The sequence below is a fragment of the Rhinoraja longicauda genome, chromosome 10, assembly GCF_053455715.1.
Source record: "Rhinoraja longicauda isolate Sanriku21f chromosome 10, sRhiLon1.1, whole genome shotgun sequence".
NCBI lineage: Eukaryota > Metazoa > Chordata > Chondrichthyes > Rajiformes > Arhynchobatidae > Rhinoraja > Rhinoraja longicauda.
Window position 1 is genome coordinate 37,498,697 of NC_135962.1, and position 15,444 is coordinate 37,514,140.

The following is a 15,444-nucleotide window of genomic DNA, read 5'->3' on the forward strand; positions in this document are numbered from 1 at the left end:
GGGAATTACTCATGATAAATTGGAGCAGCACATTGCACAGATGGAGGAGCTGCTGCCTCACAGCAGAGTCAAGCAACATGTAAAAGAGAGTGTGTTGTGTTGGCAGGTCAAAAATGTGCAAATCCCAGACTTTCACATTATAGGCAACAATTTTGACCCTCTGTTCAGATTATTCAGACAGTGCCGTGGAATAGTGTATTTTATTGACTGATTGAAGTGTGCCACCATATATATCAGAATATCATTACATACAAATGACTTATAACAATTTTTTTTTAAAGAACAATAAGCTGCAGGACAATTTCCAGTGAAAACTCAAGAAATACAGATGCTGAAAACTTGAGCAAAACATAAAATGCTGGAGTTACTCAATGGGTAAGGATAATGAGTCTGTGGAGGGAATGGATAGGAGACGTTTTGGGTCGGGAGCCTTTGTCAAATGTGGTTCGGTGTGTGTCGTCGTCGTCGTCCCCCACACCGTCTGTAGTGCCTTCTACATACAGGTTGAGAAACATTCCTGGACAAATTCCACATCAAATCTCTTGGCACTACGGCAGTCCCAGTCAATGAAGAAAACTATTCCACAGCATTGTCTGAATAATCAATACACGGAGTCAAATTTCTTGCCTTTGCCAGAAATCACCTACTTACAAGACAGGAAGAAATTGCAGATAGTAGTGGATGTAACCCCGTCCATCACAGACCAGACTCCCCATCATCGATTCCACCTACTCTTCGCACTGCCCCAAGAAAGCAGCCAACATAATCAAAGACCTTTCCCAGTTGATCATTCCTTCTTCGTCCCGCTCCCATAAAGCAGAAGATACAGAAGCTTGAAAGTGCATACCATCAGACTCAGAAACAGCTTCTTTCCCTCAGTGCTTCTGAAGCTAGGGTACAGTCCCAATTCTCCAAACTATCTTATTGTGGACAATGGACTTTGGACTTTGTCTCTGGAATAGTTACACCACAAAACTGAGAACTATATTCTGCACTCTGATGGGTCAAATGGTTTCTCTCTATGTTGTAATGTTAATAGTTAGTATTCTGAGGGATAGGTTATACGGGCATTTGGACGGGCAAGGGCTGATTAGGGATAGTCAGCATGGTTTTGTACGTGGGAGGTTGTGTCTCACAAATCTGATTGAGTTTTTTGAAGATGTGATCAAGGTTCTGCATGGTAGGCAGCTCTGGAAGGTTATATCGCATGGGATGCAAGGAGAGATAGCTGAATGGATAGAAAATTGGCTCCATGGAAGAAAGCAGAGGTGGAAGGTTGCTTCTCGGACTGGAGGCCTGTGACTAGTGGTGTGCCATAAGGTTCGGTGCTGGGCCCATTAACTGTTTGTCATCTACATCACTGATTTGGATGAGAACATACAGGGCAAGATTAGCAAGTTTGGTGATGATACAAAAGTGGGCGGGTTTGCAGATAGTGAAGATGGTTGTGAAAGATTGCAGCAGGATCTGGATCGATTGGCCAGGTGGGCAGAGGAATGGTTGATGGAATTTAATACAGGTGCTCCTCAACTTACGATGGGGTTACGTTCCGAGAAACCCATCGGAAACCAAAAACATCGCAAGTTGAAATGCATTGAATACACGTGATCACGTGGCCGGAAACGAGCTGCGGCTCGCTACGGGTCACTGCCATTCGCACCATCATACCATACCAGGGAGAAGGCAATTCTGGATTTAGTGTTGTGTAATGATCCTGATCTGATAAGGGGACTAGAGGTAAAAGAGCCATTAGGAGGCAGTGATCACAACATGATAAGTTTTACTCTGCAAATGGAAAGGCAGAAGGGAAAATCGGAAGTGTCGGTATTACAGTATAGCAAAGGGGATTACAGAGGCATGAGGTAGGAGCTGGCCAAAATTGACTGCAAGGAGGCCCTAGCAGGGAAGACGGTAGAACAGCAATGGCAGGTATTCCTGGGAATAATGCAGAGGTTGCAGGATCAATTTATTCCAAAGAGGTGGAAAGACTCTAAGGGGAGTAAGGGACACCTGTGGCTGACAAGGGAAGTCAGGGACAGCATAAAAATTAAGGAGAGGAAGTATAACATAGCAAAGAAGAGTGGGAAGACAGAGGATTGGGACTCTTTTAAAGAGCAACAAAAGTTAACTAAAAAGGCAATACGAGGAGAAAAGATGAGGTACGAGGGTAAACTAGCCAATAATATAAAGGAGGATAGCAAAAGTTTTTTTAGGTACGTGAAGAGGAAAAAAATAGTCAAGGCAAATGTGGGTCCCTTGAAGACAGAAGCAGGGGAATTTATTATGGGGAACAAAGAAATGGCAGACGAGTTAAACCGTTACTTTGGATCTGTCTTCACTGAGGAAGATACACACAATCTCCCAAATGTTCTAGGGGCCGGAGAACCTAGGGTGATGGAGGAACTGAAGGAAATCCACATTAGGCAGGAAATGGTTTTGGGTAGACTGATGGGACTGAAGGCTGATAAATCCCCAGGGCCTGATGGTCTGCATCCCAGGGTACTTAAGGAGGTGGCTCTAGAAATAGTGGAGATCATTTTTCAATGTTCTATAGATTCAGGATCAGTTCCTGTGGATTGGAGGATAGCAAATGTTATCCCACTTTTTAAGAAAGGACGGAGAGAGAAAACGGGTAATTATAGACCAGTTAGTCTGACATCAGTGGTGGGGAAGATGCTGGAGTCAATTATAAACGACGAAATTGCTGAGCATTTGGATAGCAGTAACAGGATCATTCCGAGTCAGCATGGATTTACGAAGGGGAAATCATGCTTGACAAATCTACTGGAATGTTTTGAGGATGTAACTAGGAAAATTGACAGGGGAGAGTCAGTGGATGTGGTGTACCTCGACTTTCAGAAAGCCTTCGACAAGGTCCCACATAGGAGATTAGTGGGCAAAATTAGGGCACATGGTATTGGGGGTAGGGTACTGACATGGATAGAAAATTGGTTGACAGACAGAAAGCAAAGAGTGGGGATAAATGGGTCCCTTTCGGAATGGGAGGCAGTGACCAGTGGGGTACCGCAAGGTTCGGTGCTGGGACCCCAGCTATTTACGATATACATTAATCACTTAGACGAAGGGATTAAAAGTACCATTAGCAAATTTGCAGATGATAATAAGCTGGGGGGTAGTGTGAATTGTGAGGAAGATGCAATAAGGCTGCAGGGTGACTTGGACAGGTTGTGTGAGTGGGCGGATACATGGCAGATGCAGTTTAATGTAGATAAGTGTGAGGTTATTCACTTTGGAAGTAAGAATAGAAAGGCAGATTATTATCTGAATGGTGTCAAGTTAGGAGGAGGGGGAGTTCAACGAGATCTGGGTGTCCTAGTGCATCAGTCAATGAAAGGAAGCATGCAGGTACAGCAGGCAGTGAAGAAAGCCAATGGAATGTTGGCCTTCATAACAAGAGGAGTTGAGTATAGGAGCAAAGAGGTCCTTCTACAGTTGTACCGGGCCCTGGTGAGACCGCACCTGGAGTACTGTGTGCAGTTTTGGTCTCCAAATTTGAGGAAGGATATTCTTGCTATGGAGGGCGTGCAGCGTAGGTTCACTAGGTTAATTCCCGGAATGGCGGGACTGTCGTATGTTGAAAGGCTGGAGCGATTGGGCTTGTATACACTGGAATTTAGAAGGATGAGGGGGGATCTTATTGAAACATATAAGATAATTAGGGGATTGGACACATTAGAGGCAGGAAACATGTTCCCAATGTTGGGGGAGTCCAGAACAAGGGGCCACAGTTTAAGAATAAGGGGTAGGCCATTTAGAACGGAGATGAGGAAGAACTTTTTCAGTCAGAGAGTGGTGAAGGTGTGGAATTCTCTGCCTCAGAAGGCAGTGGAGGCCAGTTCGTTGGATGCTTTCAAGAGAGAGCTGGATAGAGCTCTTAAGGATAGCGGAGTGAGGGGGTATGGGGAGAAGGCAGGAACGGGGTACTGATTGAGAGTGATCAGCCATGATCGCATTGAATGGCGGTGCTGGCTCGAAGGGCTGAATGGCCTACTCCTGCACCTATTGTCTATTGTCTATTGTCTATAAAGTCGAAATAGCGCAAGTCGAAGCATTGTAAATTGAGGAGTACCTGTACAGAGAAGTGTGAGGTGTTGCATTTTAGAACGTCGAACAAGGGCAGGACCTACACAGTGAATGGTAGGGCTCTGGGGAGTGTTGTAGAGCAGAGGGATCCAGGAGTGCAGGTGCATGGTTCATTGAAGGTCGAGTCGCGGGTAGATAAGGTGGTCAAAAAGACTTTTGGCACTTTGGCCTTCATCAGTCAGAGAATAGAGTATAGAGGTTGGGAGGTCATTTTGCAGTTGTATAAGACATTGGTGAGACCGTATTTAGAATATAGTCTTCAATTCTGGGCACCATGTTATGGTAAAAATATTGTCAAGCTTGAAAGGGTTTAAAGAAGATATACGAGGATGTTGCCAGGACTAGAGGGTCTGAGCTATTGGGAGAAGTTGAGTAGGCTGGGTCTCTATTCCTTGGAGCACAGGAGGATGAGGGGTGATCTTATAGAGGTGTGCAAAATCATGAGGAATAGATCGGGTAGATGCACAGAATCCCTTGCCCAGAATAGTGGAATCTAGGACCAGAGGACATAGGTTCAAGATGAAGGGGAAACGATTTAACAGGAATCTGAGGGGGTAACTTTTTCACACAAAGGGTGGTGGGTGTATGGACAAGCTGCCCGAGGAAGTACTTGAGGCTGAGACTATCCCATCATCATCATCATATATATACAGCCGGAAACAGGCCTTTTCGGCCCTCCAAGTCCGTGCCGCCCAGCGATCCCCGTACATTAACACTATCCTACACCCACTAGGGACAATTTTTACATTTACCCAGCCAATTAACCTACATACCTGTACGTCTTTGGAGTGCGGGAGGAAACCGAAGATCTCGGAGAAAACCCACGCAGGTCACGGGGAGAACGTACAAACTCCTTACAGTGCAGCCCCCTTAGTCAGGATCGAACCTGAGTCTCCGGCGCTGCATTCGCTGTAAAGCAGCAACTCTACCGCTGCGCTACCGTACATGGTTAGGATAAGTTTGGAGGCATATGGACCAAATGCAGGCAGGTGGGACTAGGTAGCTGGGACATGTTGGTCGGTGTGGGCAAGTTGGGCCGAAGGGCCCGTTTCCACACTGTGTCACTCTATAACTCTATGACTAATATGAGAAACATATGGTGAGGAAAAGGTTGCAAGGTTATGGACAACAGGCCAAGGCATGGAACAGGAGAGTTGCTTGGTAGAAAGCTAGCATGATCTCGATAGGTCAAATGATTTCATTTGTACTGCAACCATTCTATGATAAATGACAGGTTAACATAATCCATTCACTTTCCAGTTATTTGTAAGACATGGGCTGTCAATTTAAGATTGTTATCCAAATAATTAACTGTCGAGTGATCATATTTTCAGAATTCACAAAGCTTCCTGACTTACTTTCCTTGGAAATGTCTTGATATAGATCATAGTCAGCAATTTTGCTGGTATCATCAGCAATCAAAATGATGCGTTGCAGTATTTTGCAAATGGCATCCTTGCCCTTGGCTTGACAGCACATTCTATCACAAGACTCTATGGATATAACAGCATGGAGTAAAACACAAAGTGCAGGAAGAATTCAGCAGGTCAGGCAGCATCTGTGGAGGGTATCGACAGACAGTGCCCTTCTTCGGAACAATGGAGATGGGGAAGGAAAGATGGATCAGAGAAGTACGGGTTGGGCAAAGCCTAGCCAGTGATAGGTGGATGTAGGTGATGGGATGTAGGTCAGATAAGGAGAGGAGTGAAATGCAAAGCCAGAGGGAGAGATATGGGTGGAAGGAGATGGGGGGAGTGGAAAGAGGAGGGATAAAAGGGAAATTTTGGGACTTGGGGATGGGTGATGAGGAGCAGGGATACAACACTATATTTTGTTTGTAGAGTGCCTTTTGATAATAGGGAGAACGACCTATGCATAAACAAAAATTGATGACCAAAATTTTCAGAAGCATTTTAAAGGCCCTTTAAAGAAAGGGCCACAAAGGAATCTGAGACGTGTCCTCCTTGATTGACAATTTAGGTCTGGACATGAGCCTGGAACTGAGAGCCAGCATTTCAGCAGGACGAGGACTGATCACAGGGGTTTGAAAATGTGTGGACATTTTAAAATCTCGCTTGCAGCATCATCACAGGCAGATGGACTCAGACAAACATACAAAAATGTATACATAAATTACACCTCAAATTCTACATGGGAAAAGACAATGCAAAAAAAAACAAGACGTCAGTGCAAAAACATAATTATAAAAGAAACAAAACAAGTCCGCGAGTGGGGAAGAGGTAGTCTGTTGTGTTCTGGTGTGTTGTGTTCTGATGCTGAAGTAGGGGTATGGTTGTACAGATTGGCTCAAGAACCTGGTGGCTGTAGGAAACTTGTTAGACAATAGACAATAGGTGCAGGAGTAGGCCATTCAGCCCTTCGAGCCAGCACCGCCATTCAATGCGATCATGGCTGATCACTCTCAATCTGTACCCCGTTCCTGCCTTCTCCCCATACCCCCTCACTCCGCTATCCTTAAGAGCTCTATCCAGCTCTCTCTTGAAAGCTGTTGTTGCAGAACCTGATGTTGTTGTACTTCAGGCTTCGGTACCTCTTGCAGTGAGAAGTGCACTTTCCCCAGATAGTGGGGATCCTTGACGATAGATGCTGCCTTCTACAAAATAGGCATCAAAATGGCAGAAGTGGTAACCTGGAATGTTTGTGGTCTCCGAGGGCAGTGGGTAGAGGAGAGGCTGAGGCCCAGGAGCCTTATGTTCCCTTGGAGCTGATGCACGGTGCTTGTTATGTGATAGTGTGGAATCTCAGGTTTCTGTAACTCCTGCCCAACGGCAGCAGTGAGAAGTGAGGATGATGGGGATCCTTGATGATAGAAGCTGCCTTCTATAAAATGGAAGTGGGGATTTAGGAGAGGAAACCTGGGGGACCCAAGGTGTTTATGGTCTCCAGGGACCTGAGGGCGAGAGGCTTGGCTATAAGACCCAGGTTGTTTTGTGGGGGAAAAGATACTGGGGGGGCAGTGTGAGACTGAGGCCCAGGACCTGAGGTGATTATGGTCTTTAAGGGGGGGTGGCTAAGGGGGGCTGAGGCTGGGGGCCCTGGTGTTTGCAGTATGCTGAGCGGCTGAGACCTGATGTGTAAGAGATTGGGTCCTAAAGACCAGGGGCCGGGAGGGGTGGGGAGAGGGGACATGAGGGTCTGGGTCCTGGGCCCCAGGGTATTTGCAGTCTCCTGGGGGGGCTGACCTGAGGCTGGGGCGGTGGTGGGGGTTGAGACTCAGTGTGTGAGGGTCTGGGACCTGCAGCCTGAGGTGTTTTTGCAGTCTCTTGAAGGGGTTGGGACTCGGGCCACTAAGATCTGGGTCGTGCGGACCCGGTTTGCGGTCCGGGTGTGGGGGCCCAGGGTGTGAGGGTCGGGCCCTGGTCCCGGGGTGTGGGCGTCGGGGGCCCAAGATGTGGGGGTCGGGCCCGGGGTGTGGGGGGTCGGGGGCCCGGGGTGTGGGGGGTCGGGGGCCCGGGGGTCGGGCCTGGGGGCCCGGGGTGTGGGGACCCGGGGGCCCAGGGTGTGGGTGCCGGGGTTGTCGGGGGCCCGGGGTGTGGGGGTCGGGGGCCCGGGATGTGGGGTCGGGCCTGGGGCCCTGGGTGTGGGGGCCAGGGGTGTTGGGGTCGGGCCCGGGGTGTGGTGGTCGGGGGTCGGGCTGTTGGGGTCGGGCCCGGGGTGTGGGGGTCGGGGACCCTGGATGTGGGGGTCGGGGCCCGGGGGCCTTGGATGTGAGGGTCGGGGGCCCGGGGTGTGGAGGTCGGGGGCCCGTGGTGTGGGGGTCGGGGGCGCGGGGTGTGGTGGTCGGGGGCCCGGGGTGTGGGGGTCGGGCTGTTGGGGTCGGGCCTGGGGGCCCGGGGTGTGGGGGTCGGGGCCCAGGGTGGGGGGGGTCGGGGTGTGGGCCCGTGGTGTGGGGGTCGGTGACCCTGGATGTGGGGGTCGGGGGCGCGGGGTGTGGTGGTCGGGGGCCCGGGGTGTGGGGGTCGGGCTGTTGGGGTCGGGCCTGGGGCCCGGGGGTTGGGGGCCCGGGGTGTGGGGGTGTGGGGCCCGGGGCCCAGGGTGGGGGGTCGGGGTGTGTGCCCGTGGTGTGGGGGGTCGGTGACCCTGGATGTGGGGGTCGGGGGGCCCCCGGGTGTGGGGGGTCCGGGGGGCCCGGGGTGTTTACGGTCTCCAGGCGCTGACGTGCGGCGCCTTGTGACGCGGGCCCGGGCTCTCTGAGCGGTGCCGGGGGAAGGAGGAGGCGGCGCCCGCAGGGCCCGAGTTAGAGAGGCGGCGTCTCCCCACCTCCCGCTCCGCCCCCCTTCCTCCCCCTCTCTCTCTCTCTCTCTCTCCCTCCCTCCCTCCCTCCTGCTCACCGCGGCCCGGCCCTCAGCCGACATACGCGGCCGCCAGGCGGGCTAGGAGCAGGGAAGGATGGAGTCGCAGCCTGGGGTTCAGTTCGACGACAGGCCGGTCTCCCCGCCCCGCTCGCCGGGATACCAGAACCGCCGGCGGTCGGGCCGCTTCGGCCTGGAGATGTACCACTCGATGAGCGGCAGCAACTTCGACCTGTTCACGGCCGACTCGGACTCGTCGCTGTCTTACATGCGGGCCGACGAGGAGCAGGAGACGGCCGAGTTCAGCGAGAGCGACACCTCGGTGGGCCGGCGAGGACGAACCATCTCCACCTCCGCCTCCAGCATCCGCCACCGCTACGACGTGGTGGCCGAGCTGGGCTCAGAGGAGGTGCGCTGGTTCTACCGGGAGGACCGCAAGGGATGGAAACCCTTCATCGGCTACGACTCGCTGCGCATCGAGCTCATGTACCGGGAACACGGGCAGAGGGAGGCCAAGGACAGCCCGATCCGCCCGGCCCCCGACACCGTCTGTGTCCGAGGGGGGCTGTACGAGGTCAACGTGATGGAGAAGCAGTGTTACCCCGTGTACTGGCACCGTAAGTGTTGCAGAGAGATTGGCACCCACCCACATGTTCACTGTTAGTTACCCCGTGTGCTGGCACCGTAAGTGTCACAGGGAGAACAAGTGTAAATGTAGTGTAAGTATCCCCTGTTGCAGGGAGATTGTCACACACATGTCCTGTGATGTCCCGTGTGCTGGCACCGTAAATGTCACAGGGAGACCTGTACCTGTTACAGGGAAATTGTCACCCACATGCCCGGTGTTATATTGTAACTTGCATCCTAAGTACTTGGCATGGGGAGATTGTCACTGGCATGTACAGTGTTACCTCATGTACTGGAGATGTAAGTGTCACAGGGAGAGTAAGTGTAAATGTAGTGTAAGTATTCCCTGTTGGAGGGAAATTGTCCCCACATGTCCTGTGTTATCTTGTATCTGGCACCCTAATACTTGTCATAGGGTGATTGTCACTCACATAAGATAGACATAAAAAGCTGGAGTAACTTAGTGGGTCAGGCAGCATCTTTGGGGAAAAGGAATAGGTGACATTTTGGGTCTCACATGTACTGTACAGTGTTACCCCATGTACTGGCGCTGTAACTGTCACAGGAGAGTGTGTAAATGTAAGTGTCCCTTCTGCCACAGGGAGGTTGTCCTTCACAGCTCCAGTTGCAGAGAAGTGTTTCCCCTGTAAGTGTCCCTCCTGTTGCAGAGAGATTGTCACTCCTATTACAGTAAGTGTAAATGTAGTGCAGGTGTCCCTCCTGTTGCAAGGAAATTGTCACCCACATGACCAGTGTTACCCTGTCTATTTGTACCAAAGGTGTTGCAGGGTGCTTATCACTCCTGTTTGCAGGGAGAGTGGAGTCATGGAGTGATAGTGTGGAAACAGGCCCAACTTGTCTACACTGGCCAACATGACCCAGCTACACTCTTCCCACCTACCTGCGCTTGATCCATATCCCTCCAAACCTGTCCTATCCATGTACCTGTGTAACTGCTTCTTAAACATTGGGATAGTCCCAGACTCAACTACCTCTTCTGGCAGTTTGTTCCATACACCCACCACTTTCTCTGTGAAAAAGTTGCCCTCCAGTTGCTATTAAATATTTTCCCTCTCATCTTAAGCCTATGTCCTCTGGTCCTTGATTCACCATCTCTGGGCAAGAGTGCATCTACCCGATCTATTCCTCTTATGTACTCCATGTAACTGCAAGTTACAGTTACTGGAGGGCTAACTATTCCTTTGTCTGCCATCATAAGTATCCCTTTCCATTTGTCACAGGGAGATTGTCACTCCTGTTACATTATGTGTAAATGTAGTGTAGGTGTCCCTCCTGTTACAGGAAAATTATCCAGTGTTACCCTGTGTACTGGCATCATAACTGTCACAGGGAGATTGTCACTCCTCTTACAGGGATGGTAAGTCTAAATGTAAGTGTCCCTTCTGTCTCAGGGGCATTGTCAACCAGATATCCAGCGATATAGATGAAATTTTATCCCATGTACTGGCACTGTACGTGTCACTCCTCACTTGTCACAGGGAGACTGTCAGCCACATGTCCAATGTCTATCAAAGCCCAATGTAGGTTGTAGTGACATCTGCGCAAGGGCTGAACACGATTAATCACAAAGTGTTGGAGGAACTCAGTGGGTCAGGCAGCAGCTGTGGAGAGAATGGACAGATGATGGTTAAATGGGTCCCTTTCAGAATGGCAGGCAGTGACTAGTGGGGTACCGCAAGGCTCGGTGCTGGGACTGCAGCTATTTACAATATACATTAATGACTTGGATGAAGGGATTAAAAGTACCATTAGCAAATTTGCAGATGATACAAAGCTGGGTGGTAGTGTGAGCTGTGAGGAAGATGCTATGAGGTTGCAGGGTGACTTGGGCAGGTTGTGTGAGTGGGCGGATGCATGGCAGATGCAGTTTAATGTGGATAAGTGTGAGGTTATCCACTTTGGTGGTAAGAATAAGAAGGCAGATTATTATCTTAATGGTGTCAAGTTAGGAAAAGGGGACGTACAACGAGATCTGGGTGTCCTAGTGCATCTGTCACTGAAAGGAAGCATGCAGGTACAGCAGGCAGTGAAGAAAGCCAATGGAATGTTGGCCTTCATAACAAGAGGAGTTGCGTATAGGAGCAAAGAGGTCCTTCTGCAGTTGTAAAGGCCCTAGTGAGACTGCACCTGGATTACTGTGTGCAGTTTTGGTCTCCAAATTTGAGGAAGGATATTCTTGCTATTGAGGGCGTGCAGTGTAGGTTTACTAGGTTAATTCCCGGAATGGCGGGACTATGTTGAAAGACTGGAGCGACTAGGCTTGTATACACTGGAATTTAGAAGGATGAGAGGAGATCTTATTGAAACATATACGATTATTAAGGGGTTGGACACGTTAGAGGCAGGAAACATGTTCCCAATGTTGGGGGAGTCCAGAACCAGGGGCCACAGTTTAAGAATAAGAGGTAGGCCATTTAGAACGGAGAGGAGGAAAAACCTTTTCAGTCAGAGAGCTGTAAATCTGTGGAATTCACTGCCTCAGAAGGCAGTGGAGGCCAATTCTCTGAATGCATTCAAGAGAGAGCTAGATAGAGCTCGTAAGGATAGCGGAGTCAGGGGGTATGGGGAGAAGGCAGGAATGGGGTACTGATTGAGAATGATCAGCCATGATCTCATTGAATGGTGCTGGCTCGAAGGGCCGAATGGTACTTGAGGAAGGACTATGTTCGTGTTTGTGTCTTGCTGCACCTATTGTCTATTGTTTTGTTTGGGATTCATCTTCGGACCGATTGGAGTATAGGGGAAAATGCCAGGCTTTATCCTGCCCCCACTTTTCCTTTCTAATTTTCTCCTCGCTACGCAAATGAGTCTGAAAAGGGGTCCCGAGCCAAATGTTGTTCATAAGTTCTAGGAGCAGAACTAGGCCATTTGGACCTTTGAGTCTTCTCTGCCATTCAATCTTGGCTGATCTATCTTTCCCTCTCAACCCCATTCTCCTGCCGTTGTCTGTCCATTCCCTCCATAGATGCTGCTTTACTGCCTGAGCTCCTCCAGCTGTTTGTGTCTTGCTGGAGATTTTAACATCTGCAGTCTCTTGTGTCGCCATTTTACGCATGATCTGTCCAATCCTTCCACAGATGCTGCCTGACCTATTAGGCTCCTCCAGTACTTTGCTCAAGATTCCTGTATCTGCAGTTCCTTCTCTCAACTCTGCTGGAAGAACGCAGAGGGTCATGCAGCATCTATAGACGCCGATAGCTTTGCCTCCACAAATGCTGCTTGAAGCTATTTTTGTCACTTCATAAGGCAATTTGTCAGCCTTGGTCTACCTAAATTTGTCAATTTGTCTTAAGAGAGCGTTTGTATTATAAATGCACTTTTAAGAAGACCATTGGCATTATTTATTCACTGCTATTACATCAGGCTTTGCTCATTAATGCAATTGTTTGGAACGTGTTATTAAAAAGCTTGAGTTTGGCATTGACGTCCTGTTTATTTTGGACACGCCAGGGACCACAGATGCTGGAATCTGAAGCAACAAGCAATCTCAATGATTTCCTCCAGCAGTTTCTCCTTAATTCCATTAATTCTCCTTTGTCATTGTAAGTATTCAGTAATATGATTTCCAAGCAACCAGCCGCATTGTTTTGGGATGCTACAATACGGATGTAGCAATCGCACGTGATGAAGACAAATTTAAATTGTGCCATTCGATAGTCAAGAAAAGAAATAACTGAGGAACTCAATCAAACATAGCAAAAAGACTCGGTGAAAATCCCAGGGACAGAGATAGAGCAATCAGCAGTTGATGTGTGGGGGCGATAAATGGCAGTACAGAGAGCAAAATGCCACCATCCTTTGAGCATCCATAAAGCTTTACGGAAGATTTACTGAATGTCACCAACTCTAGTTTAATTTGGCGGGATGGATGTGCTGTTGTTGGGGACTGTCACAGGGCCAACTGGAAGAAACAATCCATTTTGGTCACAATGTTCCATCAGTTGCAGTGACAACAGCTCTGAGGATTAACAAGATTACCTTGGGATCAAATTTGGATTGAGAAACACACGCCTTAATCTTGAAAGACTGTGTGGAAGCCGATTACAAGCGTGTGAACAGTGGGAGGAGACTGGAAGGATTGCTCTGGCAGGAGTAAGCAGCAAGACGGTGAAAGACCATAGGAGAGAGGTGGTGAAGAAAGTGTTTGGTGTGGTAAGGGGTCATAAGTGGGGGGAGTTGTTAAAGAGTCCAGAGAACATCATGATAATTGTACACAATGTTAGCAATTTTTGACTAAGATGGTACAAATTACATAGCTTTAGTATGCTGGCCAGAACACAGATTCTATGAAGGTTGTCGATGCAATGAGTGAGACAGAAATTACATTATAATATGACCATTGCCCTCTCAACCTAAACATTTGGAAATATTGAAAGGTTGGGCATACAAAAATGACATTAAAATAGGGTATCATAGACGGTGAAGATGGTTATCAAGAATCACAGCAGGATTTTGATCAAATGGGCTGAGGAATGGCTAAAGGTATTTAATGCATATAAATGCAGGATGTTGTTTTTTGGGGAATTCAAACCCATGCAGGACTTTTACAGTGAATGGTAGGGCCCTGGGGAGTGTTGTAGAGCAGAGGGATCTAGGTCAACAGGTACAAAGTTCCCTGAAAATTACATCACAAGTAGATAGGGTGATGAAGCCGGCCGTCTTCGGAGGCTGCGGGAGCGGCTGCGACTCGCCTTAGGCTCGGGCCGAGTGGAGCGGCAGCGTGTTCGACCCCCCGGGGTCGCGGGGCTTGGGTCGCGGACATTTCACCGTCCGGCGCGGCCTAAGATATGCCACGGGATATTTCCCTGCTGGGCGGGGGCTTCAATGTTGGGAGCCACGACCGCCCCGACGTGCAGCAACAGCGGCAGCAGCAGCGTGTTCGCTCGCCCCGGATCGGACTTATCATCGGCGGAGCCGGCCGTCTTCGGAGGCTGCGGGAGCGGCTGCGACTCGCCTTAGGCTCGGGCCGCTGCGGACCGTCCGGCGCGGCCTGCAACCACAACAACCTGACTGCGGGAGAGGACGGCAGGAGAAGGGAAAGACATTGTGGCCTTCCATCACAGTGAGGAGAGGACTGGGGGAGACTCACTGTGATGGATGTTTCCTTGATGGATGTTTCTTTTTTTTGTGTGTTTTGGGGGTTGTGTAATTTTAATGCCTATTTTGATGCTTTTGTTGTTGGACTGTGGGTGACTGAATTTCGTCCAATTTGGATGACAATAAAGCTATCTTGAATCTTGAATCTTGAAGAAGGATTTTAGCATGCTGCCATTATCAGTCAGAGAAATGAGTATGGAAGTTGGAACCACACGGCCCTTTCATCCTGGGCTTCCTCCATTGTTAGAGTGAGGCCCAGCGCAAATTGGATGAACAGGAGCTCATATTTCGCTTGGATAGCTTATGAACATTGACTTCTCTAACTTCAACTAGCCCTTGCTTTCCCTCTCTCTCCATCCCTTCCCCTTTCCCAGTTCTCCGACCAGTCTTATTGTCTCCAACTACATTTTACCTCTGTACCTCCCGCTCCCCTGACATCAGTCTGAAGAAGGGTCTCGACCCGAAACATCACCCATTCCTTCTCTCCAGAGATACTGCCTGTCCCGCTGAGTTACTCCAGCATTTTGTGTCTATCTTCGATTTAAACCAGCATCTGCAGTTTTTTTCCTACACATGGGAATTGGAACGTTATGTTACAGTTGTACGATGTTGGTGAAGCTACATTTGGAGTACTGTGTTCAGTTTTGGTCACCCTGCTAAAGCAAAAATGTCATTAAGCTGGGAAGAGTGCTGAGAAGATTTATGAGGATGTTGAGGGCCTGAGCTATAGAGAGAGATTGAGCAGGACTGGACTTTATTCCTTGGAGTGCAGAAGGCTGAGGGATGATCTTGCAGAGATATATAAAATCACAAGGGTTTGGAGCACAGAGACTTTTTCTTAGGATAGGGAATCAAAAGCTAGAGGGCATAGGCTTAAGATGAGAGGAAAGAGATTTAATAGGAACCGGAGGGCAACTTTTTCAGAGAGAGAGTGGTGGGTATTTGGAACGAGCTGCCAGAGGAAGAAGCTGAGGCAGTAACAACATTTCAAAGACATTTGAACAATTAAATGGGTAAGAAAGGTTTAAAGGAACAAGGAACAAACGTGGGCAAATGTGACCAGCTTAGATGGGGCATGTTGCTCAGCTTGGATGGCTTGGGCTGATGGGTCTGTTTTCATGCTGTATAACCCTGATTAGATTTAATTATGTCACCTGGTGATGAAGATAATCGAGCTGTTATAGGTTCTGCTATACGTCTCCCTTTAATATTGTCCCCTGGACCTCTGTACCCGGTGCTTTGGTCGAATGTTTCAACTTAAAAATGATAGTGCGGTTCTGCG

The 15,444-nt window shown here is 49.1% G+C and overlaps 1 protein-coding gene across 1 annotated transcript in view; it reads left to right on the top strand.

Annotated features, from left to right (window-relative positions):
• The first annotated feature begins 8,469 nt into the window (after positions 1–8,469).
• ddhd1b (DDHD domain containing 1b) overlaps positions 8,470–15,444 on the top strand; it is a 60,474-nt gene continuing 53,499 nt past the window's right edge. Inside the window, exon 1 of the mRNA XM_078407185.1 lies at positions 8,470–9,034. Within this exon, the coding sequence (XP_078263311.1) occupies positions 8,515–9,034 (520 nt within the window). The 5' untranslated portion in view covers positions 8,470–8,514. The remainder of the gene's footprint in view (positions 9,035–15,444) is intronic.